General features: G+C 40.3%; 1 protein-coding gene across 5 annotated transcripts in view; it reads right to left on the bottom strand.

The window, feature by feature from the left end:
- reln (reelin) overlaps positions 1–25,846 on the bottom strand; it is a 276,572-nt gene that overhangs the window by 65,002 nt on the left and 185,724 nt on the right. For all 5 annotated transcript variants that reach the window (XM_052034310.1, XM_052034309.1, XM_052034308.1 and 2 more), the window contains 11 exons: positions 25,080–25,156; positions 20,287–20,445; positions 16,694–16,882; positions 15,936–16,209; positions 13,805–13,945; positions 9,742–9,919; positions 6,365–6,449; positions 4,180–4,362; positions 2,873–3,044; positions 1,550–1,652; positions 588–814 (listed from right to left, as the gene is read on the bottom strand). In XM_052034310.1, coding sequence (XP_051890270.1) covers positions 588–814; positions 1,550–1,652; positions 2,873–3,044; positions 4,180–4,362; positions 6,365–6,449; positions 9,742–9,919; positions 13,805–13,945; positions 15,936–16,209; positions 16,694–16,882; positions 20,287–20,445; positions 25,080–25,156 — 1,788 coding nt within the window. The remainder of the gene's footprint in view (positions 1–587; positions 815–1,549; positions 1,653–2,872; positions 3,045–4,179; positions 4,363–6,364; positions 6,450–9,741; positions 9,920–13,804; positions 13,946–15,935; positions 16,210–16,693; positions 16,883–20,286; positions 20,446–25,079; positions 25,157–25,846) is intronic.

The following is a 25,846-nucleotide window of genomic DNA, read 5'->3' as shown; positions in this document are numbered from 1 at the left end:
CGCCTAGTCCTACGTTTCACCTGGAGGGATAAGGTCACCAACAGAGAAGTCCTGGAGTGTGCCAATTCTGCCAGCATACACTCATTAATTAGCCACGTTCATTGGATGTATGGCAGGGGTATTTCAATGGAAATCGATGCAGTGAACTGGCTATAGCATCATTGGGCATCTATACCACTGCCACAAGTACAAATAAAAGCAAAATTATGCAGAGCATCAAATCAGACAAATAGAAGATAGCCACCACTGGTCAGGGCAACTAGAAGCTGGCCTCTCAGGAGGACATCAGAAGAGATGAGGAGAAACAGAAAAGCTCAGTGGTATGAGAATTGGTCCAGGGAGAAGGGGGGTTGGCAAATTTTGCACATTCTCAGCCCACAGCCTTCATATGTTCAGCTGTAGCAGAGACTGCTGTGGCGAGTGGACTCCTGAGCCACACCAGACAAGGCTCAACAAACTGTTGACCATCAGCGTGCAACTGGGATGGAAAGATGACAACTCTTCTGAGTCCTAAGAATTCCAGTTCAAGTGTGTAGAAAGAAAAAAGGTTTAAATAAAAATAAAGTATTCTGAAAATAGGAACTCACCCACAAAGATGGAGCCTGCCAAAATGGATGACCTCCCTCTTCCATCCATGGGTGGTTCCAGCATAATAAGTGCTGCTCGGATGGAGCTCAGTTGAACAAAGTGAGCTAATGTGCCCACTGCTGTAACAGAGTGGAAGAAGCAAGTGCCATGTGGCTCCAAAATCCCGTGAGAACTCCAGTCTAATTGGATCAGAAGCTGAACTATCTATGTTACATCCAACATTGATCTGAAATTATAGAAGAAACATAGTGATGCTATCACATGTTGCTGCTGAAGTGTCTTTGGAAGGTTTTCATTGAGAAGGCAACAAGGTTTTGATTCAAAGAAGTATTGGGAAATACAAAATGTTCTTAGGACAACTTTGACCTGGCCCAGATTACTTTGCTTTTGTTTTTAATTCTCTTACAGCTGTGCTGTTGTCAAGTTAAATATAATGGCAGACATTTTACCATGTCTATGAACCCTGGAATATTTATCACTGATCCTCTCTAGTGCTAAATATTCTACTTTCGGCCTAACAATTTGTACTTGGTGTATTAGTACATTAATACTTTAATTATTTGTTGCTATTCTTTTCAAGAGATTAGCTGGCCTATTTTAAATGATTAAAAGGTTAATCTTGAAGTTACATTTTTGATTTTCCTGTTTTAGCCAGGGCATTTTGGGGTTCTGTTTTGGGCTTCATTGCCCTGGTATATAAAGTGTCACCCTATTTAAATGATTGGCTCAATTTCCCTTCTGTCTGGAAAACTGAGTTTTGGTGTGTAAGTTCAGTATGAAGTGAGTGATGGATTTGAAAATTGAAAACCAATCCTGCAGGACACTCAGGAGCCTGATTTAATTAAACATGTCACTTAGTGGCCAAAATGGTTCTTGTGTGGCCTAAATTCTGAACACATGCACTTATTGTCCAAATGTTTTGCGTTACGAAAACAAAAGCAGGTAAATATTGCTATGTTACCTCAAACTGAACAATGGTGTTCTCATTAACATCCAGATCACGGGTTGTGATGGAATGTTCCCCAACCATGTTTGACACGAAGACTATGGCAGAATCTTCCTCCCTTGTTAGTATGAAACAAAACCAGAATAAAAAAGCTGCACAGTGACAATGAAGTTAAATCCACATGGTAAGATAGGGAGTAATCACTGCAACAAGGAGTGCATATTGAATGAAGCAATGCTATGATGCTTATGTAAATCACTAGAACACTTTTTAAAAGAAACTGTGGTCCACAAATTAAAGTGCAGCCAGAAGAATTCTCCTTCTCCACCTAATTCCATATGACCGTCTGCAATTGGAATGCAGCTTCATGGTGAGAGCTACATTTTAGTTTAAGGTTTTTTTGTTGGTGACATAATGCTATTTTGTAAATTGTGTAAAAACAGATGTGAAGTAAAAACATTGGAACTTATCTCCAGGAAGCCCCTTAAAGGATCTCTGATTTGGTTGACATGTACCCGAGGATAAGTGGCATATAATAGTTTCCTACAATGTATTTTGTGAAAGGAGCCTGATACATTGTCTAAACTTATGAAGAGGTGTGGTGCTGATACATTCCTGGGTCATAATGCCCTTGTTAATGCAATCATTCTCAGGTGGTTAATACAACAGCATTTTTCAATAATGAAAGAAACAATATACACAGATCATTAGAAATATGATATAATTTGCCCCAAAAAAGTTGAGAAGGATGCTCTGCTGAAACGCAGCTTGGGAATAGTGATCATCCTCTGGTCATAGAAGCCAAAAGTTTCATCTGGGTCAGGAAAAGCCCAATCATTTCAGAGGGAAATAGCCACAAGGAATCTGTTCACATACGAGGTCAATTAATTGAGTTTTTAGGTGCTTTAATTTATTTATATTCATAATATTTTAAAAATCATTTTAGTTAATTAATTAATGTTCAATAGTTTTTGAATGATATTGAACGTTTCTGAATGCCAGAGCAGATTTTCTCAGCATTTCTGTGGTGAGGCTCGGAAGTTCTCAATCAGGTCCTGCACAAGGTTAAATCTGGACCTTGCATGCAGATGGATAGCAAGTGCAGACTTCTCCCTGCTGGAAGGAAATGCTGGGTCTTGATCATGGTTTTAAGGAAGCATCTTGGAGGGAGGTTTTAGGAAGCATCTTGAATGAGGAGAAAAGGGCAGATAGGTGAAGAGGTTTAGGAATTCTAGAGTTTAGAGACTGGGTGTTAATTGAGATGCTAATAAACTCTTTCTGTTATTGCACAAAGTCATAGACTAATACCCCATGCACCAGAGAAACGGTTATTCTTACATGGTTCCCTTTGATACATAGGGACAATAAAGACCAATGTTTCCACCAGGATAGAAGAACCAGTCGTCCTCCTTTGGTCCAAAGTCAAACGTCTCCAACAAAACACCAGAATTTTTCACATTGTTCCCATCAATAATAAGGTCATCAATGATCCAGATTTCTTCCTTTTGCCCTTTGTTGTTGAACAGCAAAAAAAAATTAGGGTGAATTTGGCTGCAACATCCCAACAGAAGAACTGCTTTTTGTGCAATTTCATTACGAATCTATTGTTAATTCTGTATTGAATGCAGTTAACAAGTTTATTGTTGGACTTTCCAGCTTTAGTTGTTCAATATCAACACACCAATCTTATATGGATTTAGATTTCCATGAAAATGAATTAACACTGTTTCTGAATGAAAAAATGAATTAAGACAGCAATATCTTTTCTAAAACTTCTTAAAATGCAGCTGCCAGGTACAGATTTACTTTCAATCAAGGTAAGTAAAAAGATTTAAGAATAGTAGTTGGTGCCACACTGAATAATATTTGAAATTTTAATTTATGGAATGATTTAATCAATAGTCAAAATGCAAGTTGTTGTCACAGAATCAGAGTGGTACTGTTCCCTGGGCTTATCATTTTCAGTGATGGTAAAAGACTCTGAAAGTCAGACTATAATTTTACCAACACATTTTCTAACTCAGTTGTGGAGGTAGGTCATGTCCTTTCTAGCACTACAGACAATGAAGGCTAACTACATTAGCAGTTACATGGCATCATTAGCCCTTTGCTGCCATGAAAAAAATGTTGTAATAGGACATATTTGCCAACTTTATGAACAACCAAAGGGAACTGAACCAAGCTTGGCCTACAGAGTCTGCGCCCGCCAGTGAAATGTCACAAAGTTTGATTCTACCTTTTGTGGACTTGTGCTTTCAGGTGCATCATTGACTCAAGAAATGAAAGTGTGATGGAATGGTTTACTGTTGGCACTGAGGCATATTGGTGAGGGCGGGGTTATTGGGTAAGTTTTCCTCTGCACCTGCATATTCCTGACTCAGAGGACTGAAATATATTAGAGGTTTCATTCACAGCAAGCCATTATCGTTAATCCGTCCTCATGTTCAACCTCAACCATAAAACACAAATGTTATGTTGCATAGTTCATCAGAATGTTACTTGTTCAGCTTTAATAAAAGGAATGTCTACCTGTATTCTGCAAATCAAATTTTATTTTAAAAACTTATAACAAACTGAATAAATTCCAAAAGGTACCATAAGCTATTTCATGATAACACAATGTAAACATAATTCCAATTTGTTACCTTCATTGTGGGGTTGCCAGAGGCGGAATCGGGTTGCATTGGTCTGGGCAGCATGTGGTAAGGGAACATTAATAAAAAGCACCTCTGTTGTCTGAGGAAAGTAAAATTCATCCATCAAGTGCCAGGTAATGCCGCCATTGATGGAATACTGCAGCAGAACAGAATGGGAGCGGTCAGGAGCACCTGAGCCAAAAAGACAGTATTGGGGTCAGTATAATGGTTATTGAAGCAATTCAGGCAAGGGCAAATATGTTGGTAACCTACAACTTATCACAGAAATGGCTGACACATAAATTAATTTCAGTTTTTAAAAGAATCTGCTAAAATTCAGTTTGCATTAGTGTAATGAGAGTTTGGTAGATCCACTGAGAGCTGGAAAAACTCACTAGATGTGTGATTGACAAATATACGATGCAGTGTTTCAGAAATTTGTCATGACGTACTAACCAACTTGGCCAGCTCACTCTCCATATCATTCATAGTGACAGAAAATCTATTTGAGGCCATGGTACCTCAACACAGCAGGATGTCCTAGAATTCCATCACTTTGCATAGTCAGGGCCAACTCCCAAAACCTTGGTGTGCAAAAGCCACTGAAACCTGACAGTGTGAAAAGAAATTCCTTTCCTCTTCAGGAATAACCTGCTCATATATCACTCAGGAGCACAATAAATGCAATGGAATAATTCCAGTTCATGCATAACATTAGGATTGGGGAATCAATCTAAAGAGGGGCAAAAATGTAATAAAAACAGGAGCTAAATATAATTATCAGCAATTGATGGAAATGATTTAGAATATTTCACAATGCAATGAAACTTAATATTGAAACAACCTAAATTTCATTACTTTTGAATTCTGGATCTAGAAATACTACAAATCATTGAATTTCAGTTCATTTTGTTTAAATATAAATGTAAAATAACAGCAGACTCCTATTGGGGTTGAAGCCTAATGCTGATACATTTAATTTAAATGTATGAGCCACATTCTGACAGTGAATATTAGTCCAAATTCCACAGACTCTACATTAAGTAGTCACTAGAGTAACTGTGTGGATCACATAAGAAAGCAACTCCTTTTAAGCAGAGAGAAAAATATCCATTAATAAACTAATTTTGAAATCTGCATTCAAGCTGAGTGCTTCCCTTTATTATGGTTTAATATAAATGGCTGGTTGGTATTTTCATAAATACAGCCTCTCTGTAACTCAGCTGTTAAATATTTAGCTCATAAGCTGAGATAATCCTTCTGTCATTTTAATATGCTATTGTCAGAAGAGTTATAACATTTTTGACTTCAGAGAGTCTTTCAGGATGTTTTCAGAATTTGTATCTCAGTGGAGTGTTTGCTGTTGGGTATATAGTCATAGCCATGCACATTCAGTACCCTCATAGATTCTTTCTATGAGGGTATGAGGGGTACCCTCATACCCTCTTTCTGAGGTTATCCACACTAAATCTTATGTATGAAAATCTACGTGGTCTTGGTCAAATTGCTAGAAAATACAAGGAGTGAGTCTTCATCAAGTGATTTTCCTCTGTCCACCCTCTCAGAGGCTGCAGCTGATCTTTGCTCTGCCCTGCTCTGACAGTTGCAGTTCAGGTACACAGAATGGAAGAAATGAGGAGTGGAAATCTACACCTTGATAATTTGGTACCAACTGATCGCCAGGTCCCTTTGACACCATATCATGGAATGGATAACCTGTTGATCCTGATTGACCTTGTTAAAGTGCATACATGGGCTTTAGCACTGACCTTGGGAGCCCTCCAGAGCCAGTTTACCTGTATTAGTTCCATATGAAACCTCGACACATGAATGGGTTACAGGGAAGCAACATGCACAGTCCCCCAGTAAACACGATCAGAAAATTAGCAAGGCAAATTATCTTCCGGGCAGAAACCTTGGGCATTTCCTTAAGTTGCAATAGCAACCCAGAATTGGCTGAGGGCCTCACTTGAAATAATATCTAATTTACCCTCACTAAGGACTCTTTTTGCTTGATTTCAAATTTTCTTCATTTGTTATGTATATTTTAAATGTTTGCCATTAATGTTATTTTTAATCTCTGCACCATGAGATGCAAGTATTCTGACCAGCACCTTCTACTCTCTGTGGAACTTCTAAGTGGGAAATCCTTTCAATATTGTGTGCTTGGGGAAGATTTTTTAAAAAGGCAGACCTTTAGCTATGAACTTGAATGAGAATTGAATGTACAAAGTGTTCGTGCATTCCAGATCCCTGGAAACCAGCATTCTCAGCCCTTCCTGCAAGAAATAAAGAGGAAAGTAAAAGGTTAGAACCAATGAGATTGTGTTGTACAGAAAAGCACATAGAGCTTAAGGCATGACAACAATGTGTGATTTAAACGAAGGATGAGGGTATTTTACTTTCATAACTACTGTACAACTAATTGGAAATGAACAGATATCTTAATTAATAGCCAAATGTCTATTTTGAATGAAAAAATCTAAAGAAATGTCTCTGACAACATACAGTGCAATGTATTACAATGTGAACAAAACAGAACTAACACCACACTTAGTATATTGTAGTTAGAGTATTAACAATATTAACATACGTGTTGGAATATTGACACAAGTCACAGTGCAGTGCTTTATAATATTAGCACAACACAGTGTAGTACGTTACAATTTTAACACAGCACACAATACTTTGAAGTGAACGTATTAACATAACACACCATCTAGTATGCTAGGTTATTAACTGTGCGTTGTGTTGAAGCATTAGCAACACAATTCATTGTGGTAAAAGTATTAACAGAATGTACAGTTTACTTTGTCAAAATATTAGCACAATACACACTGCAGTATGGTAGTGTAATAATACAATAAACCATGCAGTGCTTTACAGTATTAATACAACATGCTGCAGTACATTAGAATATTGACACAATTCTCAATGCATTGTTAAGAATATTAACACAACACTAAGTACAGCATGTTAGAGCATTAACACAAGACACAAGCTATTGTGTAAGGATATTAACAGAACACGTAATAAAAATAAAGTCTCTTCGAAATCACTCTCTAAGAAATATACTGCAGCCACCAAAAAATTGTTTTTCAGATTTTAAGGATGAAGACACCCATTATGATACCATTTAGACAGCACTATGGAGAGGTCCACACTGTTAATTTATATTATATCAATTCAGAAATCCATCAAAGAGGGATGGTGTCACATTCCTTCTGGGTTAGACACACGACAAGAGGCTTAAATTGTGCCAGTTTACCAAAACTACATAGCAATGTAAACAGTGTGTTTGTTTAGTGAATGAAAAGTTCCTTAGTGAGGGATTTTTTTTGTTAAAAGGAAGATAAGTAGAAACAGAACAATTAAAGTAACATCTCCGATTTACATCAAAGCCAGGGTTTGAAGGTGTACACACATGCAGTGGTGTACTGTGTACTCCACATTACATTCAAATTTCATTGCAATTTTCACAAAGTCCCATAGAAATGAAATTTAGATCAAAAATGAAGTTAATAGGAATGAGAGTGCAAATTCATTTTTTATTAAAATCTGACAAATGTAGAGCATCAATTCAGACAACCGTTGGGAGATGCATGCTGTTACCAGTGAAACAACCTGCTCATTAAGAAATAAATCTGGTCAAAGTTCAAACCAGTTCATAAAGTATTAACTATAGGTGGCTGCACAAGATAAACTATGCAAAATGATGCAACATATTGACAGAATATGTGTTTATTGATGAGCAAGGAGGGCAACCTTCAATTGATGCCTTCACCAGAATAATGTCCAGCAACCTAGAGAGTCACATTGCTACACTGATGTGTGTTGAGGAAAGTTTCCCCTTATCTTAAGAATCATAATGTTAGTGAAATTGCTTGCTTTTCACGTGGACCTACAACTGAAGAATATAATTCTCCTTAAGCAGAAATAACAAATATCTGAGACACGAGATACAGCAGATGCTGGGATCTGGAGCAAAGGAACAAACTGCTGGAGGAACTCAGCGGGTCAGGCAGAATCTGTGGAGGCAAAGAGATAGTCGACGTTTCAGGTTGAGACCCTGTATCAGGATTAAGAGTGTAAAGGGGAGATAAAGAGGAGCTGCCAGCTCCGACCTCATCCCTCCCAATCACCTTTTTATACCAGTTATTTCCTCTTTACAATCTCAATCCCGATGCAGGGTCTTGACCTGAAATGGCGACTATCCCTTTACCTCCACAGACGCTGCCTGACTCACTGAGTTCTTCCAGCAATTTGTTTCTTGCTAACAAATATGTGTTTAATGTACTGAAATAAAATCTCCTTTGAGTCACATTGAAACAAAACAAGAACACAGTGCTGAAGAGAATAAGAATACCTGGGAAATTCTGGTGGACACTAGCCCGAAATCCACCAGCGAACAGACCTGACACAACTCATCTTACTATCACTCCAACAAAAGCAATTCTATAAGCAAAGTGAGGATAATTAGCAAGCATGTGACAGCAAAAAGTGTCCTTTCCTAATGGGGACGGAAAGAGATCACACTTCATTCTGAAGAATGACAGACTGCAGAGGAAGGGGCAGAAGACAGCTGCATCTCAGAGCTGCACGTGGCAATGGGATGAATGAAAATCCCGAAGAACTAGCTGGGCTAATGTTCTGGGGGTGCAGATGTGGGAAAACCCCTGAGCTACTGAAGGCTACGCTTGCCAACTACCAACAGCCTACAATTACAAAAGGCCTCCCTCAGGCTCATGCTTTGAAATATCCGAACAGGAAGCTGGAATTGGACACTGGAAAACACTTCTCAGTTATGTCTCCTCAACAGAAACCAGAAGCAAAAAAGGAAGGCAGACGGACAAAGCCCAGCATCTGAAACTGCCATCAGAAATCTGTCCACTCTGCCATCATTCCATTCCTTGCACTCTTCTGCATAGCAACACATACACTTGGAAGAATCAGATGTAGTTGCAGTTCAGCCAGCAATAAGGGATGGAGAAATAAAAACAGAAAATTCTGGAAATATTCAGTAGGTCAGAAAAGATATTTCTAAGTTTTCACAATTCTGAAGAAACATTAACCCCACAGGTGCTACCCAACTTGTTGAGCATCTCCAGCATTTTCTGTTTTTATTTCAGACTTCCACCATCTGCAGTACTTTGCCAAGAGGGAGAGAACGAGCCTTCTGGTTATTGGAGGAGAGAGGTTCACATTTATGGAAATGCAGCTATCTCAACTCACCCTGGCAATGTGGTGTTGTGTTAAATCAGGTGCTCCTGATGGTAAGAGGGGATTAAGTGGTAAATAACATTTTCGAGCCATGCAATGATATGAATGGTACTTAGAAACCACACGAGAAAAAAACAAATACGTGCCAAACTCCAGTTTAAAAAAATTACAACTGCTGTACTTCTTGGAGATTGTGCACTGATCGATGTTACAAAAGTGGGCTTGCTGTATGCAGCCTTGTTGCTGACAGTGTACTCAGTGGCAATTTCACTTGCTCCACCTTGTTACTTGAGGCCATGTGTGTATTCCAACAACTTCTGTACATCTACATATCAATAAGAGATTCCTAACCGCATTAAATTCCAGTGCTGTTCCAGACTTGATGATTTCCCCATTTAAGTTTCCCCTTTCTGCTCCAAGAACCTCAGGCCAAAGGTCAGGGTGGGGTTTCTCATTAAAGTCATCTTTGAGAATGGACGGCAGTGGAAGAATGGGTACACAGTTGCGTCCTCCAAAGCCACTGTCACACCTGCAAGTAAAAGAACATCCTATCAGTGAAAGGCATCACAAAGTGGAATTCTCAAGGACAGCATGCGAGCTGAAGTTCTCAAATCAGTGCACAAATTGTCAACGCAATATTTACTGTGATATATAGACCCAAATATCATAAGAACAATATTGTTTTGGACCTTGATCTCTTTTGCAAATGAAATTGCTGGCATCAGGAAAATGGGATATTATTTCCCACAGACCAATAGTTGATGAAGAATTGAAATCAAATCAAATTTTCAGAATAATAGCAAGGCCATAATCTGAGGTAAGCAAAAGTGTTAGTTTCACATGATCTACAGAATTTTAAAACCAAATACTGGCACTACTCAAGCACATGCTTTGACTGAAAATTACAAATAAAATTTCTATTGCACAAATACCAAGCAATGGTAATTTCTAACAGGAGAAAACTTAAACATCTTGTCTTGACATTCACTGATGGTGCCATCAATAAATCCCTCATCATTGACATTCTAGGAGTCCCCATTGACCAGAAACTCAATTAGACCAGCACATAAATACTATTGCTGCAAGAGGTGATCAGAGGCTGAGTATTCAGCAGCAGATCTACAAGGCAGGCATGTCACAAAGGGTGATGAATGCTTTCAACTTGGATGAAGTGATCCACCTACAATAAGCAGTTACAATAAGCGTGGTTGGTTCTTCATGCCTTCTCATTTCAGGGATAATTAGGGATGAACCATAAGTACTGGCATTCCAGCAACACATCAAACCCCTCTACCAATGCACCATACCTATTCACAAGAAAGAACTGCAGTAACTTGCCAAGGCTTCGCCAACAACACCTTCCAAACCACCACCATCTTGAAGTTCATGGACAGCAGGTGCACAGGATCAGCATTATCTTCAAGTCCCTCACAATCCAAATTTACACATATACCACCATTGCTTCATCGTCACTGAATCAAAATCCTGAAGCTCACTTCTTCGCAACAATGTGGGAGAATCTTCATCACATGGACTGCAATGGTTGAGGAAGAAGGTTCACCAGCCTTCACTTAGAATTGTATAACACAAGAACAGGCCATCAAAGTATAAGCTATGGTGTAATTATAAATCACCGCGCAGTCACAGTAATCATTGAATCATAAATTAACAGGAGACCATTCAATCCATCTTGCCTGCGGATTCCTATTCGTTTAACCCTGTCACTTCCCCTGGATGCCATCGAAGTACAGATGTCGTTATTTGGCAGAAATGAGCTCTCTTTGAAGTTGAAAGTTCACACAGTGACTTGTGCTTGAACCACTGAAAAAGTGGGAATTGGAGGAATGGGTTACGGGCAACAATGTGCTTGGCAGATGCTGAGGAGAGGCCATCCTGGTTTCAAGAAGATGGAACCCAGAGTATCATCTAAAAAAACACTGCTCTGGGACAGCACACTAAAAGCAAGGTCAGAGGCCAGTCTCCAAGGATGTGTTGCAACTGACAGCTCTTAAAAAAGTTTTTCTTTTCCCTTTGCTGTAGTCATCACTGGTGATCTGGCAGCTTCACTTAAAAGTTGGCCTGGATCCAGCTGCTGTTTCCCTGGGGGCACTGGGAGCACAATAGGCAGTAAGTTATGCATCAGTACCCAGGCTCTGGTGGCTAGGGTCCATTTTCTTCTCCTAGACTTTGCTGCTAATCAATGGAGAGGTTGTTACAGCGGCCAGTGGAAAGGTGATGGCTGGATTAGATCTGCCTCAGGTTGCCATTTATCAGGGCAGTGGAAAAGACAAGCCCACTTCCCCTCCAAGAGCCCAGCAGAACATAATCCATCAGATACAAGTTTCAGAGTTATTACACTAGGTGTATGGCATTGCCAATTAACTCCATTCAAATCAGATATCAAAACTACGTGAGGAAGGGCCTGATGCCAATAAATCAGAAAAAAGGTATCTTCAGCAGACATGAAATCGCAATGATCTCCTTTGCTTTGTAAATAACTATTTGAAAGATCTCCAATATAGAATTGAAGTGTAAAGTCTTTAATATTATCCAATGAAGACAAGTAGCTGTTTTACACAGTTGCAAGGCACTGTCAGATCAAGCAGCCCAGACAACCTCATAAACTGTAATAATAAAACCCAAACACCCAGATCAGATTGCAGCTATAATCACTTCTTGTAAACTGTTCAGATATTATTTAATCTTATGTCCTGTGTGTATTTTCTATTCCTCCTACACCAGCTCACTGTCTGCTCCCTCCACTGTACCATCAGTAGCTACCCTTTCACTTGTGTTCATTAAGCTGAAAGCTGTTACCCACATTGCCGCACAGTGTAAGACACAGTACAGGATTATTGTAGAGAATGCCTCCCCCTCTTCCACCCTGGCACCGTAAGTCCAACAGCACCTCCTTTTGCAGGATACCATGAGGAGCTTGTCAAGAATTAAGAAAATCCAACAGAGAAGGGAAGCATTCAGTTCATTTATCTGCTGTGATCATGCCCTAGGTTCCAGCAGCTCACTAGACTCCTGAATCCTGAGGATCACATAAGTTTCCATTGAGATTCCTCACCATTTTCATGAATACATTTCTAAGGAGGTCTCTGAAAAAAAATCTGAAAAACCTTGAACCAAACCTAGCTTCAGCTGTCTGGAACATAATACAAATTGTACATTTCCCACCAGAAATATAAGTGTAAGAAAAGCGTATGTGAAGGTTGTGCACTTTCCCACTCTCCTACACCAATCACAAAGCATTCCTCTGGATGTGGAGAATGAAACTGGTTATATCTGCCATTGTCTGTTCTGACACATTAACAAAGATGAAGCAAGTCTCACTCACAGAAAAGTATCAATTAAAAATCTGCCTTTCATCCATTCTGTTCTTAAAAGCATTCAGTTATTCAATGTCACAAAACCCTTAGGAACTGCTGGCACTGAGATCACGGCATCCACTGCTCCCAGCTCCTTGAAGTTCTGCAGTGACCCTGTGCATCTACAAAAATGATTGTGGTAAAAGCAAACCTTTTTAACATAACAGAAATGAAATCCTGACCTGTCAGGATCAAGTGAAGCAGGTAAACCAAATGACCTGACTGAATGTTCTCCATTAATATATAACTCTTCCAAATTGTGTAAGCTTAGATGTCCCATTCTGTTGGTTTTCTATCCTAACAACTTTCACCTATCTAGCAGCCCCCTCCTCCATAACTTCAGAACAGAACAGGCAGCCAATCCATTGTCATTCCAATAACACAACAGGCAAAAATCTAAATTACCTCCATTGTAACTACTGGGTGTTTGTAATTAGAAAAGGGGGAAAATACTTTTAAAGCTTAAACAATAAAAAGGAAAAACTAGAAATGTAACCATATATCATTTCCCTTTTCAAATCTTAATCAGACTCTGCCCCCAGTTACTTACTGAATTTCTAATTATTGGCTTGCACAAAATGCAGTTTTAAGAACCAATTTCAGAACACTCTAAAGGCGATGTAATTAAAATCTTTTGGTAGCAGACTAATATCCTGTATTATATAGCTTTGAATAGACCAGCATTAGAGCAGATGGTCCCATTAATGATTTACATCTAAAACCTTGTCAACCATGAACATTTCTTTATAATTGGAGCTGGATGGAGCAAGTTGGTGCTCAATAGCAAAAATGAACTGGCAGGGTTACTTTAATTAGTGGCTGATGCCCTTTTGGGATTAGTTTGTCATAGGATACATTAGTCAACAGTTAATATACACCACTCTGTAATCTGTAATGAATAATAATGAAAACTTCTCGCAATCTGTTTTAGACCTGATATTGTATCAGGATGAATTCTAATTATTTGCAGTCATCGGCTAAAAATGGCTTCCTGCCTTACATCAGTGTCACAATTACAGAATTGGTGCTTTCATACTTACACACAATGACCCATGTCACAAATGCCATGACCAGAACACATCCAGGGACACCCTGAGGCTAGGATCACATTATCAATGGCCCAATTATCAGTCCCAAAGGAGTATTCTGTTTGAATCCATCTGAATCGTGTCCTGGGGGAACTAATTAGACAGCAGAAGAATAAATAACAGTATCAAAAGGAAAAGTGCTGGATTAAAAAATAAATCATTCTTAGCATTCAGGAAATGAAAATTATTAATTAAAGCCCATCTTCAAGCTCACAAAAAATCATTTTTACACAATTATTGAGACAACAATAGGGCTAGCAGCAGCTGTGAGTAGTGTGTGCTGCTTGTTATTTTGTAAGGAGAACCAGATTTGGGGGAAGTTCACCTGAAACAAACTCTTTTCATTTATAAGACTTGACCAAATGCTAAAACTGTGGAGTTTTAAAGAATGGTCCAGTGGTGCAGCTCAGAGCTCCAGTGACCTGTTTTTAACCCTGACCTCTAGTTCTGTCTGCGTGGAGTTTGCATATTCTCCTTGTGACCATGAGAGTTCCCCATGGGTTATCTGGTTTCTTCCCATATCCCAAAAACATGGTAGTTGATAGGATAATTGGTGACTGTAAATTGCCCTTGGTGTAGAAGGATGGTAGGAGAATTGGGGGGAGTGGATGGGCATGTGAGAGAGAATAGGTTACCAGGAAATAAGCATGGAATTGGGATTGATGGGTTTGCTCCGAGAGCTGGCATAGATTCAATGGGCTGAATGGCCTCCTTCTATATCATGAGAAATATATGAATAATACAGGTGATCAAGATGACCAAGATGAATACTGGAATTGATATAGAGATAAAGTATTTCCTCTGGCAGGGAAGTCAGAGTTACAGAGTTATACAGCACAGAAATGAGACCTTTGTCCAACTCGCCCACGCAGACCAATGTGCATTCCTCTGCTAGTCCCATTTGCCTACATTTGGCCCATATCCCTCTAAACCTTTCCTAAGTATGAACCTGTTGAAATGTCCTTTAATCGTCATAATTGTACCCGTCTCTACCACCTTCTCTGGCAGAATGTTCCATATACCCACCATCCTCTATGCAAAAAACTTACCCCTCAGGTCCCCCTTAAATCTTTCCCCTCTCGCCTTAAACCTATACCCTCTAGTTTTAGACTCTCCTACCCTGGGAAAAAGACTGTGACCATCCACCTCATGATTTTATAAACCTCTTTTTAGGTCACCCCTCGGCCTCCTTCGCTCCAGGGAAAACAGTCAGAGCCTATCCAGTCTCTCCTTATAATTCAATCCCTCCAGTCCAGGCAACATTCTTATGAAACTTTTCTGCACACTCTCTAAGTTTAATCACAACCTTTCAGAGGCAACCAGAACCGCACATAATATTCCAGTTGCAATCTCAGCAATTTCTTGTATAGCTGTAACATGACGTCCCAACTCATGTACTCAATGCCCCATCTGATAAAGGCAAGCATGCCATATGCGTTCTTCACCATCTTGTCTATCTGTGTTGCTACTTTCAGGGAACTATATACATATCCCTAGGTCTCTCTGTTCTATAACATTCTCCAGGGCCCTGTGCAAGTCCTGCCCTAGTTTCACTTCCCAAAATGCATCACTTTGTACTTGTCTGAGTTAAATTCCACCTGCCATTCCATTGCCCACTTTCCCAGTAGATTTAGATCCTGTTGGAACCTAAAACAACCTTCTTCACTGTCTAGGATGAAATCTTAACCATAGATTGGGGACGTGTCAGAAAGCACTTCTTCACACAGTGGAAATTTGTTTCGGCCAGTGTGGTCAAATGAAAATTTCAATACTCAGGTTCATTGGTTTTTGTTAGGTGAGGATAATAAGGTAATAAAATCAACAATAATTGATGAAGTTAAGGTAAGGATCGTCTGTGATCTAACTATATGGCAGAATAAGTTTGAGTCGCTGAATGTCTTTTTCCTGTTCCCAAATGACCATGTGAAGAAATTTAAACTAAACCATTTGTGCTAAACATATATACAGGCATATGTCCTTAATGTGGTTATTTAATATTGGAGGCCAATGCTTTTGTTGATCTTGGCCCCTTTCTTCCCCATCCCACTCTTGTCTTTGTGTTCTTACGTCTCTAAACACTTACATGGTTGCTGGAGACAGGTAGACAGTGACACGTTTCCAGCTTTGAAATCTCTGTGCAGTGTAGACAGAGCTCTCCGTGTAGTGCAGACAACCAATGGTGGGAGGAACACACTCCTCTATCGCAAGGTGCCAGTCTTTGCCTGTATTGAGTGAGTACTGCAGCTGGATGCCAGAGGAGTCGGGCAACTGACTACCACAACCTATGTTGAGCTCAAACTGCAGGAACGTGGAGGCAGTAACGTGGAAGTCCCATGTTTCTGCAAACCGGGGCTTGCCTGGAACACAAAGAGACAAAAGCACCTGAGAAAAGGCAATTTGTACCCAAGGAGAAAGAGAGAATGCATCACTTCACGGGATAAACAATTCTCCGGTAACTATAGGGTCAATATTATTAAACATTGCTGTGATCATTTATTGACTGTGTCGCTCCATGCTGATGATGCAGGAAAATACTGCCTAGTGGGGCACTACTTTTTGTAAAGTTTCAGGAATGAAGATGATAAATCTCTACAATTCTCCACCCCACTGGGTTGTGGAGACCACATTGCTGGATGTATTTAAAGAGAAGGGAGATAAATTTTTGAAAAATCGTGGAATTCAGGGCTATGAGGGACTGGCACACAAGAGGAGATGAGGCCTTGGCAGATCAGACACGATCATATTGAATTATTGAATGACAGGGGAGACAGGGCCAGATAGCTTACTCCAGCAAGTATTTTCTTGTATTCTTGTGTTTGAATGTTTTGTTGAATTACCTACCAATATTCAGATTAAAAACCAGTGCTGTATCCTTCGAGAGACAATACATATCTGGATTGCCCCCTTGAATGCGATACCAATTGAACTGCAAGTCAGAGGAGTCATCAAATGTATCCTGAAAATCAGCAAGTGAGCTATCGTTCATTCCAATCAAGACATCATCCAAGGCCCATTGTGCACTGAGTTTTCCTGAAAAAAATACAATCAATATCAGGCCAGTTTTAACGAGCAGCAAGATGAATCGCAGATTTCCATACTTAGGTGGCATGTCCATTTTAGCAAATATTGCTGCAGAAAGATGTTAAAATGCAGAACAATTAGTAAAAGACTGATAACAAGATTTAATTAGTTTGTAGCTGAGACTTAATCTTCACAATTAACAGTCTTAGCCTTATCCTCCGCTACCTAGTGTGTGGAGGAGGAGGAGGAACTAGTGCAGATGGTAACTTCCACGGAGCTCCCAAGTTCTTGGTGTGTGTTACAGAAGCTCAAAGGAGCAAAGATTCTTTATTCTTATTCTGATCTAACCAAAAACGATTTATGGCAAATCCACGGAAATTCCATGCTCTTTATACATGGCCTGTCAGAAAGGTAAATGTTCACGGGATTCAATGCAAGTTGGTACATTACATCTAAGATTAGCTCAGAGGTGGAAAGAAAAGGCAAATGGTCGACAGATGCAGGTAGATGGGATTAGTTTCATTTGGCATCATGGTCAGCACAGGGCCCGTTCCTGTGCAGTACTGTTGTATGTTCTATGACAGGACCTTTGGTGACTGAACAATGGTTTGCAGTGGAGTTTCACAAGGTTCAGCATTAGGCCCTTGCATTTCATGGCATGTATCAGTGATTTGAACGTAAGCCACAAATAGAAAGTTTGCCAATGATGAGAGAATTTGTGGAAAGCTTTATGGTGAGGAAGAAAGCTGCAGAAAGATATCAATGGACTGTTTAGCTGAACAATTAAGTGGGATATAGAACACAATCTTGAGAAGTGTGAGGTAATATATCTGGGAGGACCAACAAGGCGAGTGAATAAGTAGGAGGATATTAAGTGTACTGGAAAAAAGTACCTTAGACTGAATGTCCAAATGTCCCTGAGGACATGTGTAGGTCAAGGCAAAAAATTTAAGAATGGGTGTAGGGGTTATGCTAAAACTGTATAAGACAATCATTTGATAACAGTGAGGACTGCGTACAGTTCTGGTCACATTATCATAAGAGGGGTGTAACAGTCCTAAAAAGGGTGCAGGAGAGAGATATATAGGGATGTTGTTAGGGCTGAGGAGTTATAGTTATAAGGAAACTGTTTGGGATGGGATTGTTTGCTTTGGAACACAGGAACCTTAAGGGAGATTTGATTGGTGTATAATGTTATCACAAGCTTTTTATAGCTTTATACTTGGTTCCCATTGTTATTGCAGCATTACCTACATTACTTTCTCAGGCACTTTGTTGTATGCTTTTTACTGTGGTGCATCAATATTATAAGTTGTATTTTAAGATAGTTACCTGATGTATGACAAGCCAAATATTTAGCCAATTGATAACATGGAACAAGTGACAACTCCCCGCTACCCAAAATGTTGAGGGGACTTCCTGAGAAACATCCAATTATATTGAGAACTTTGATGGTTGATGACCTGGACATTTAAATGTACTTTCCATTTCATAGAATATAACAAAAATGCTTAAGTGGGGACACGGATTGATCCTTGTTCTTTAGGAACATTAAAGAATCCCTGTGTCCTTCTTGTGTTCTTGCTGCAATCTGGCACCTAACTGGTACCAGGTTGCAGCAGGCATCTTAATAGTCACAAATCAAGGTAGATATGATCTCAGTTATATGGTGAAATGCAAATTGGGTCTTTATTACCAAGTCTTCAGAGCTGAGAAAGGGTCTTTGACCAAAAGTCAGGTCTAATCATGTTAACCACAATTGAAAGTGTGGTTCTGCTATTGTACTTATAAGCCATTCTGTTCCCAGGAGGAGATGGCACAAGATCCACCCCCCATGTCTTCCTTGTCGAGATTTAGCTTCCTTTATCAGTATTCCTGAACAAAGTTCTGCTCTGTATCCAGATACCTTTCTGTCTGTGGTAGTGGATCATGGAGGTCCTCCTCCTGTAACATGACCAGCAAGGTAAACTTGTTGATGAACCGCCCAAGGATGTGACCCCAGCAGATGAGTCTCCGAAGTAAAACCCACTCTGCGGATTGCTTGACTTCTGTGACACCTTGCTGGAATTTGGATTAACCTCTTGATTCCTTTGTAGTATGCATCACTGCTGTGATGTGGCCAGGCAGGCAAACATCAATATATTTGCATATTTGGCTTAATAGGTAATCAGTATTATTATAAACTGTTAATTGCCTTCGTGCATTGATATACACTGAATCAGATTACTTCTTAGGAGTAGCAAAAGCATGGACAAAATGAATAAATCCTTTCACTGCTGATGTGCAAAATCAACACTGGGTAATGTAGATTTGGCACAAGCATTAGCTCTGATAAGAAATTTCAGTTCCCTCGGAGTCAAAAACAACCCAACACTGAGAACCCAAACCAACAGACCAATCAAGCAATTTGTTGTACATCTATCCAAATATGAGAAATTGCTACAACAAATCCAATTACTAACAATATTAATGTTTTTAATTCCTTACCAATTAGTGGACACATTTTAAGAATTGCAAATAAGAATCCATTAATCCTGTCTACAGATAAGGTACACATCAGTTTTAAGTTAATTGGTATTAAGCCTCAGAACAAACAAACCAATTCTTAAAGGAACAAGGAAACCTGATTGACCTAATTGGTAAGACCATTTGTAATAGAAATCAACAATCTGATCGAACTTTGAATGTGGAAGCCAATGATTTAAGACATTTAGAGGAATTAATTTTGATGCAGACTTTGCAAAAAAAAAGTCAAATATTTCCCCATTTACTTGAAATTGTGCAAAACAGTAAGTGACATTTTGATGCATTGCAGAGCTACTTGCAGGGCAAATATAAAATAATACATGATTTCCTTCCCCCAGAAAAGATTTTCTCAGAAAGACAATATTCCTTTTAGTTAGCTGTTAAAATATTTCATATTTCCTCACAAAGGAAGCCATTTAGCCAGCTCACAGACCAATCCCATTCGTCCATTGATTTTCCCTTATCCTCCTCACATTCCATTCACATCCTTGCATTCTACCACTTACCTTCATCAGGGGCAATTTACAGTGGCCAATCAACCCACCATAACAGCACTTATTAAAATATTGCTAGAGTTCAACTTTACTGTTCATAATGCGATCTATATTGATTGATTGTCAGCAGTCACTTCCAAACATATAGGTGCTGTTTCTCACTTCATGTGTTTTATTTGTTGCCTTTGCTGTTACCTACTATTTTTAATTGGGACTAACTCCAGTTCGCAATCTATAGAATGTCATTAGTGCATAGCTTTGTTGCTTTTGATGCAACACAGTCTTAAATTAGGTAATATCCTGCTGGATGTGACACAATCATAATTAAAGGATCTGCTGCTTCAGTAGAGCAACTCCCTAATATCTGATTCTGAACTGTTGCTTTAAGCTTACCGTGCTGTGGCTGCCACCAGCGAAATGCTGTAGATATGGTTTTGGCTTCTGGGAGTAGTTCAACGGTTATTATCTGAGGCTGCAGGAAAGACATGTAGTCCAGTTCACGCAGAACATGCCAGGTCACTCCATTATCATTGGTGTACTGGACAACAATTCCTATTTTTGGGGAGAGGGAGAGATGGTTAAGTTTGTCGCCAGGATTTTGCTTCATGTTAGTAGATTTCCCATGACATTACTCATAATAAGTCAAAGATTACTCTGTGGTATGGGGTGGGGAAGAGCTCGAAAGCAGAATAGCTAGAAGGGAAAATGTACCCACTGAGGGAATTGAGTAAGTCATTCTCTTAGGGTAAGGGACATAAATATTCATGGTTTTAAAAAATAGCAAGGAAACCAATAATCAATTCATATTTCTTTCCACTGGGTATCAATAAATGTTTTACTCCCCCTATGTGAACAAGTTCATGTGTATTAAATGGGAAAATTACTTTTAACCTTTGTTCAAAAGTGAACTGAGCTAAAGTGAATAAAAAATATACAAAGTCTACTAATCTAATTTGCATGATTCCTTCTTTACAAAACATTTGTGGGTACAGAGATATGCCTAAACTCAGAACTTTTATTCATAAAGTGACTACATACTTTATGTTGTCCTTCCAGTACTCCCTGTTGATTATCTGACTCATATTATTTCCTGGTTATCTGTAATAAGGATGACAACTTGGCCTTATTGGTTTAGAACTTTAATGCAGCAAAATGTTGTAAGGAATGAGAATAAAATAACATTGACCTAAGCTCCATCAGGAGGCATGAGGACAAGCAGCCAAGACCACAGTCAGAGATGTAGATTTTAAGCAGGAAAAGGAAAAGAGCAGAGGGGTTTAGGGAAGACATGTCAGAGTATATGATCAATGCAGCTGAAGGCACAACCACAACTGGTGGAACAGCTGAGATCAGTGTTGCACAAGAGGCTAGAATTGGCGCAACTCAGAGACCTTGAATAAATAAAAGAAATATAGTTGGCATAACTAGTTAACACATAGGACAAAATGGAAAGGCATGCTGTGAGTCATTCCTGTTAAAGTCCCCCATCACCCATGTTCTCCTCAATTACTATACTGCTAAATTTGTTGACTGTGGGAGATCAGTGTCATGACTTTAGCTTTCAGTGCAAGGTTGAAAAACTCATGTTCTTGACCTTTTTTTTTTCACAAAAATATGAGACTAGAAATTTGTTCACACAATTCCAAAAACATAATGCTATGCAGTTGGAAGTTGGCTTAATCTGGCGTAAGGCAACACTGCGCACATTTCTATCTGTCTTAGCAACTGTCAGGAAATGTGCAGTTGTACACTTTGGAAGCAGAAATAAGCGGGCAGATTATTATCTAGGAGGAGAGAAAATCCAAAGCACGGAAGTACAAAGGGACTTGGGGGTACTCGTGCAGGATACCTTAAAGGTTAACCACCAGGTCGGATCGGTGGTAAAGAAAGCCAACGCTATGTTGGCATTCATTTCGAGAGGTATAGTGTATAAAAGTAAGGAAGTGTTAATGAGGCTCTACGGGGCACTAGTGAGGCCTCATTTGGAATATTGTGCGCCGTTTTGGGCCCCACATCTTAGGAAGGATGTGTTGACGTTGGAGAGGGTTCAGAGGAGATTTACGAGGATGATTCCAGGAATGAAAGGGCTTAAAGTATGAGGATCGTTTGTCGGCTCTTGGACTGTACTCGCTGGAGTACAGAAGAATGAGAGGGGACCTCATAGCGACATTTAAAATATTGATAGGAAAGGACAGAGTAAATGTGGCTAGGCTGTTTCCCTTGGTGGGTGAGTCCAGGACCAGAGGGCACAATCTTAGAATTAGAGGGTACAGTTTCAAAACAGAGATGAGGAAAAATTTCTTTAGCCAGAGGGTGGTGAATTTGTGGAACTCCTTGCCACGTACAGCAGTGGAAGCCAGATCAGTGGGGGCGTTCAAGGAGGAGATAGATAGATATCTAAATAGTCAGGATATCAAGGGATATGGGGATAAGGTCGGTAATTGGGATTAGAATAGTTTTTTTTTCTTCTTCTTCTTCCCCCATTCCCCATTTCTCATTTCTATTTCCCTTTCCTTGGAGCAGACTCGATGGGCCGAATGGCCTGCTTCTGCTCCCTTGTCTTGTGATCTTGTGAAATACGTCTCTTCATTTTTAGATAAGATTTTCATTTTCCCTTGCACTATTTTCGTCAGTGTAAAACTTTCCCAAATGAAGTCCTCTACCATGGTCCGAAAAATGACATTCTTACTTCCTCATTTGACAATGAACTTAACTAAAGATGAAAACAAATAAAACTGAAATAAAAACAGAAAATGCTGGAAATGCTCAGGTCACACTGCATCTGTGAAAAGAGTTAATGTTTCAGGTTGAAGATCTTTCATCAGAACTGGAAAAAGAGAACAATAAGTTAGTTTTAAGTTTCAGATAGGATGGGGAAGGTGTGGATAGAACATAAGGAACATCTCTGATGTGCATCATGTCCACCCCTCTCCCAACAATTAGTTTCATTGCAGCAGTGTTACACACTGGAACCCAACAACCTCACAATTCAACTTCTCACTTTTATGGGATTTTCACTAACTGAATGCCTCACATCATGCTTTTAATGTCAAAAAGATGGTGGGAGCAATTTCTGGAGCCTGGTTTCTTTCACTGCTCTCAAACATGGCAGTCAAGTGTTTGTCCTGAGCCCTTTTTCTGATAATACACAGGAGTGGAATAAGGAAGATCTCTCTCTCTCTCTCTATACACAGTATATTTTGGTGTACTCTTATTCTCAAGATTAGTCCTTGCAATTTGCTCACTTAGCTTCATGCTGAGAACTCCACCTGCTGCCTTGTTGAGATGCTTGAGCTGAGTGTGATGGCTCGGGGCACCCACACGAGCTCAATCTAAGGTTTCTCAAACAGATGCCTCGATGGAATCGATTGTTCTGAATCAGCTATCAACTATATTAGAAGCATCTGCCATATCTGCTCTCAAGATGAGGCTTTCCATTCCAGGACATCTGAAATGTACTCTTTTTTCAGGAAATGTTTCTTCCCCTCTACTGTGGTCGATGGAGCCCTCTCTCACATTTCCTCCATTTCTCGGATTTTTGATCTCATCCCACCTCTGTCAAAAGAGAACAGAGATAGACTTCCCTAGACCTCACCTTTCACCCTACTAGCCTTTGCATCCAGCATATCATTCTTTGTCATTTCCACCAGCTGCAATGGGATCCCACCTTGAGCCACATCTTCTGCTCCCCACCCCTTTCTGCCTTCCGCAGGGACTACTCTCCCCATGATTCCCTGAACACTCATCCCTCTCCACCCACCCTCCCTGACCCTTGGCACCTTTCCCCTGCAACCTTAGGAGTGCAACATTTGCTTCAACATCGCCTCCCTCATCACCATCCAAGGACCTAATCAGCCCTTCCAGGTGAGGCAATGATTTACATGCACCTCCTCTAACCTCATCTACTGCATCGGGTGCTCCCGGCGTGCTTCCTCTACATTCCATTTCCCGTACCCCTGTCACCCATTTTTGTCTCCTCACCCCCCCCCACTTCTGTTTCCATCCATCTACTAAGCAGTCCCCAGTTTATGACAGGATTGCTTTCCTGAGAACCATTCATAACCCAAACCGTTCATGAGTTGGAAATGAACAACATTGTGAGGGAGAGGGACACAGAAACAGCTGTGTTGGGAGAGTGAGCAGGCACAAGAAGACTGGCTGCCAGCGGCTCACTGACTAGTGAATGAGCGAGTTAGTCTGCTCAGCACTCCCCAGCTCTGCTCAAACCCAGTCCCCCAAATGTAGCGGCTTGGCTCGGGTGTGGGGAGAGAAGGCAAGCGGAAGTGCCCCGTTCTGACCCGGCAGAAGATACCTGTAGCCCCACAGCAGCCGGTAATCATCCCCATCCATCCGTCCAGTTTCCAAACACTCGTTTATCATATACGGGGTTGTCCAGAAGTCAGGGGGTTTGTAACCCAGGGAGATGTACTACCCACACACTTCAGCCACTACATTCCCTCCCCCGTCTGGCTCCCATCTGCCCTTACCTCCCCTTAATGGTTCCCCTTTGTCACCTTCCTTACTTATCAGATTCCAGCACTTGGTAGCTTTTGTGTTCCTGTTTATTACCCTCCAGACTCCCGTCTCTCCACCTTCAACCTTCCATTCCCGCTCCAATTTTTTCCTTTCACTGCCTTCTTCCACCTGTCACCCGCATGCCTCTGTATCCCAACTCCACCCCCACCCCTACCCCTCCCCCAACCTGGCTGCTTCAGCCCATCATCCTGTCCTCGGTCCACCTCTCCCCTACCCCTTCCGTGTCCGTCGGCATGTCGTCCACCCCGCCTCAGTCCCTCCTATCACCTACTGGCCCCTATCTCACCCCTCCCTCTATTCTCTTATATTGGCTATCTCCCCTCTCCATCCTGATGCAGTCTTGACCCAAAACGTCGACAATTCCTCTCCCTCAAGATGCTGCTCAACTCATTGAGTGCCTCCACCAGTTGTTCTCTGCTCCAGGTTCCAGAATCTGCAGTCTCTTGTGTCTCCTTGAATCATGGTCTTCCAGGTCACTAAGGCAAGCTACCACACAGGCAGTACAATGCAAGCATTTAAACCATACACACAAATAAGAATACTTCTTAACACTGGAGTTAGCCTTCTTTATAATATTGATGATAATATGATAATCCAGTTTCCTGTGCAAAACATGTAGTATACTAGCAAACATTCTGGATTCTAGTTACCTTCATTTCGAGCTCTAGGTTTGCTGCAGGAGGAACCAAGGGTTTTACTTCCGATACGGATATAAAATTGCACCAACCTAAGCATGAAAAATAGGAAGAAGATATCACACACACACTTGGCCAGAAATACCTTATGGTATTAAGCAAGCCAACTGGAGAGGATCGACAGTCATCATGGACAATATCGGAAACATAGGTATACAATCAGAATCATAGTAGTTATCATATGACAGAACAAATCCAACCATGAACCTGAACCATCTAACTAAACTGAATTCTAGCGACATCAAACAAGAGTACGATGAAATTAACTGAAGCCACTCAACATGAAGTGAGGAGGGAAACGGCCCTGTGGCAGGACTCTGCTCTACATGTGTACATTGTCGTAAAGCTCAAGGCTGCATGGGGAAGCTGCTAGCTGTGGGCCTGGCAATGAGCTCAGGACTCAGTTAGTCAGCAAAAAGTATCCAGTATTCAGGACATACTGACAACCTACTCTGAGAGGTTCTAACAGTGGCTAGTGTAGGAAAAGGGTAAATTTGCACTATGTACTGTTCGTACGACTTGATGGTAGGACAGACAGCCAGGAGCTTTATTCTGCATTATTATGCTTCTGATTGATCTGCTTCTAGAGTAACTTGAATAAAAAAAACTATTGCGTTCTACTGGCCTGATCATCCTAAATTAGTAAACTCAAATCATTCATCAGCAAAGATAAACCGATTACCAACATCATCGTAAAACAATGATATTTAGCACCATGGATT

This window comes from Pristis pectinata, chromosome 19 (assembly GCF_009764475.1).
Source record: "Pristis pectinata isolate sPriPec2 chromosome 19, sPriPec2.1.pri, whole genome shotgun sequence".
NCBI classification, from domain to species: Eukaryota; Metazoa; Chordata; class Chondrichthyes; order Rhinopristiformes; family Pristidae; genus Pristis; species Pristis pectinata.
Note: the sequence above shows the minus strand (reverse complement) of the source record. Positions and strands in the feature narration are given on the sequence as shown.